This window comes from Elaeis guineensis, chromosome 11 (genome assembly GCF_000442705.2).
Source record: "Elaeis guineensis isolate ETL-2024a chromosome 11, EG11, whole genome shotgun sequence".
Taxonomy (NCBI): domain Eukaryota; kingdom Viridiplantae; phylum Streptophyta; class Magnoliopsida; order Arecales; family Arecaceae; genus Elaeis; species Elaeis guineensis.
The window spans coordinates 119896764-119899266 of record NC_026003.2 but is presented as its reverse complement, the minus strand read 5'-3'; the positions used below and the strand labels follow the sequence as shown (position 1 = coordinate 119899266).

Below are 2503 nucleotides of genomic sequence, written 5' to 3'. Positions count from 1 at the left end.
GGGGCTCTAGGTGTACGTTCGAACTTTGAATAATTTCGAGCCTAATCGCCGTTCACTTCTATCTGAACGGTCGTTGCCCGGATGGTCCAACAGGCGGTAGGTCGGACCGCACGGGTGGGGTATATTTCGAGCTGGCTGGATCATTCTCCCCTCCGGAAGCGGCACAACACGCCGATTTGTACACAACTTGCGGTGGACCGTGTCAGCGATAATCGGATACTCTAAATACGATATTTATTCGATTGGGTGGTAGAAAGCTGCCACGTGTCCGAATTGCTTCCCTTGAACCCAACCCGGCCTAACAGCAGCCCTGTACCCTGTTTGCATCCCTTTGAGTCGGGAGAGGAGGGTTGGAGCCCAAACTCCGTTTCCCGGGCCCCTGTGCAACGTTACGCGGAACCAGGCACGAGTCCGACATCAACCGTTGGCTATTGAGTGAGCGGTGATGACTCATTCGATCAGAGCTCGGACAATTAGCGCCGTGGAGTTGGAAAGATAGGAAGCTGTGGGATTTTAGATGCCAGGGGGACGGATCTTCTCATCCGTCTCACCTCACCCGCTCCCCACCAGCCTTCATGATATCATCACATGGTCTCGCTGTAAGCGGGGCCCACACCTCTCTTTCTCTCTCCGTCCTTTCAACCATGGCAACAAAAAGGCCCCACAACCATCTGGAAAATAAGGAGGAACCACAGGACATGCAAAGCTCCTCTGCCTCCGTTGTTGATAAGGGAGCTGTGGGACTCATTTGGCCAAACCTTTTGTTTTCGTAAGTCACTCTTTAATTTAATACATTAGCTAACTAGGGTATGATATATTGCTTTAATACAAAAAAAAAAAAAAAAAAAAAAATCTAAAGAAAGCATGGCTTTTGCAGCCCACAGCTTTACATAAATCCCCCCTGACCCCCTCACCTCCTCGTTCTAAATAGAGAGCAGGAGGGAAGAGAGGAGGGAAGAGAGGAGAGGTCCGAGCAAGGAGCAGGGCAGAGAGAGGGAGAGAGATGTCGAAGGAGGTGAGCGAGGAGGCGGAGCAAGCGCCGCCGAAGGACTACGCCGATCCACCGCCGGCGCCTCTGCTGGACATGGGAGAGCTCCGGCTGTGGAACTTGTACCGGGCCTTGATCGCCGAGTACGTGGCCACCCTCCTCTTCCTCTACGTCACCATCGCCACCGTCATCGGATACAAGGTCCAGTCCCAGAACGACCCGTGCGGCGGCGTCGGCTACCTCGGCATCGCCTGGTCCTTCGGCGGCATGATCTTCATCCTCGTCTACTGCACCGCCGGCATCTCCGGTTGGTCTCTCTCTTTTTCTCTCTACCTTTCCACTTTCTTGTCATGCACTCGCTTGATCACTTTTTTTTTTTTTTCTTCCATTTTTCTTGAAAAAAAAAGTATTGACCAAGCTTGTATTTAAAATGGAAGGGGGTCATATTAACCCGGCGGTGACGTTCGGGCTGTTTCTGGCGAGGAAGGTGTCTCTGCTGAGGGCTTTGCTGTACATGGTGGCGCAGTGCCTGGGTGCCATCTGCGGCGTGGGCATCGTCAAGGGGATCATGAAGCACCCCTACAACTCTTTAGGTGGAGGGGTCAACGAGGTCGCTTCCGGCTACTCCAAGGGCACCGCCCTCGGCGCTGAGATCATCGGCACCTTCATCCTCGTCTACACCGTCTTCTCCGCCACCGACCCCAAGCGCAAGGCCCGTGACTCCCACGTCCCGGTCCGTACTCTTATACCTACCTAGCTAACTAGCACCAAATTTATCAGCCCACTCTTCTTTCTTCTTTCTTTCTGCTCACCTTTTTTTCCCCCCCTTTTCTTCTCTTCCCTTCTGGTGCTGCTTGTATGTAGGTCTTGGCTCCGCTTCCAATTGGGTTCGCAGTGTTCATGGTACACCTGGCCACCATTCCCATCACCGGGACCGGCATCAACCCGGCCAGGAGCTTGGGACCTGCCGTTATCTACAACAACAAGAAGGCCTGGGACGACCAGGTAATTACGATTAATATGAAAAAAAAAAAAAACCTTAAGTTACAGGTTATAATTATCTGGACTCAGTTGTAACGTTATATGTTTGTCGGTGGTGTGGCAGTGGATCTTCTGGGTGGGACCGTTCGTGGGGGCGTTGGCCGCGGCGGCGTACCACCAGTACATCCTACGCGCGGCGGCCATCAAGGCGCTGGGTTCGTTCCGGAGCAGCCACGGCAACTGAGCTTGGAAGGAGTAATTAGTAAAGTTACGAGGAAAGGAGGTGGTTGGGATGGTGTAGCCGGCTCGCTCTATCCTTTCTTCTTTGTCTGTTGTGTATGTGAGAGAGAGAGAGAGAGAGAGGAGGGGGGGAGGAGAAGGACGAGTTGTTGGTTTCACTTTACCTTCTTTTTCTGGTTTCGTTTTGTGCTTATCTCTATCATGTGTAATGTAAGGGGGATGGATGTGTGTTTAATTTGTTTGATTAAGTTGGGGAATTAAATTAAATGATCCGTCGTTTTCCTGTTGCTGTTA

At 52.0% G+C, this 2503-nt stretch overlaps 1 protein-coding gene across 1 annotated transcript; it reads left to right on the top strand.

Annotated features, from left to right (window-relative positions):
* Positions 1-870: 870 nt before the first annotated feature.
* LOC105053778 (probable aquaporin PIP2-6) lies at positions 871-2503 on the top strand. The gene is made up of 4 exons (XM_029267341.2): positions 871-1295; positions 1426-1721; positions 1853-1993; positions 2094-2503. Exons 1-4 carry the CDS (start codon positions 1004-1006, stop codon positions 2211-2213), a joined length of 849 nt encoding a protein of 282 aa, XP_029123174.1. The 5' UTR covers positions 871-1003; the 3' UTR covers positions 2214-2503.

What these genes read in the sequence shown, in the direction of transcription:
- LOC105053778 (XM_029267341.2), top strand. Translation starts at nt 1,004, where the DNA reads ATGTCGAAGGAGGTGAGCGAGGAGGCGGAGCAAGCGCCGCCGAAGGAC. An exon ending in CTGCACCGCCGGCATCTCCG is followed by an intron (nt 1,296 to 1,425) that starts GTTGGTCTCTCT and finishes TTAAAATGGAAG; the next exon opens with GGGGTCATATTAACCCGGCG. An exon ending in AGAAGGCCTGGGACGACCAG is followed by an intron (nt 1,994 to 2,093) that starts GTAATTACGATT and finishes GTGGTGTGGCAG; the next exon opens with TGGATCTTCTGGGTGGGACC.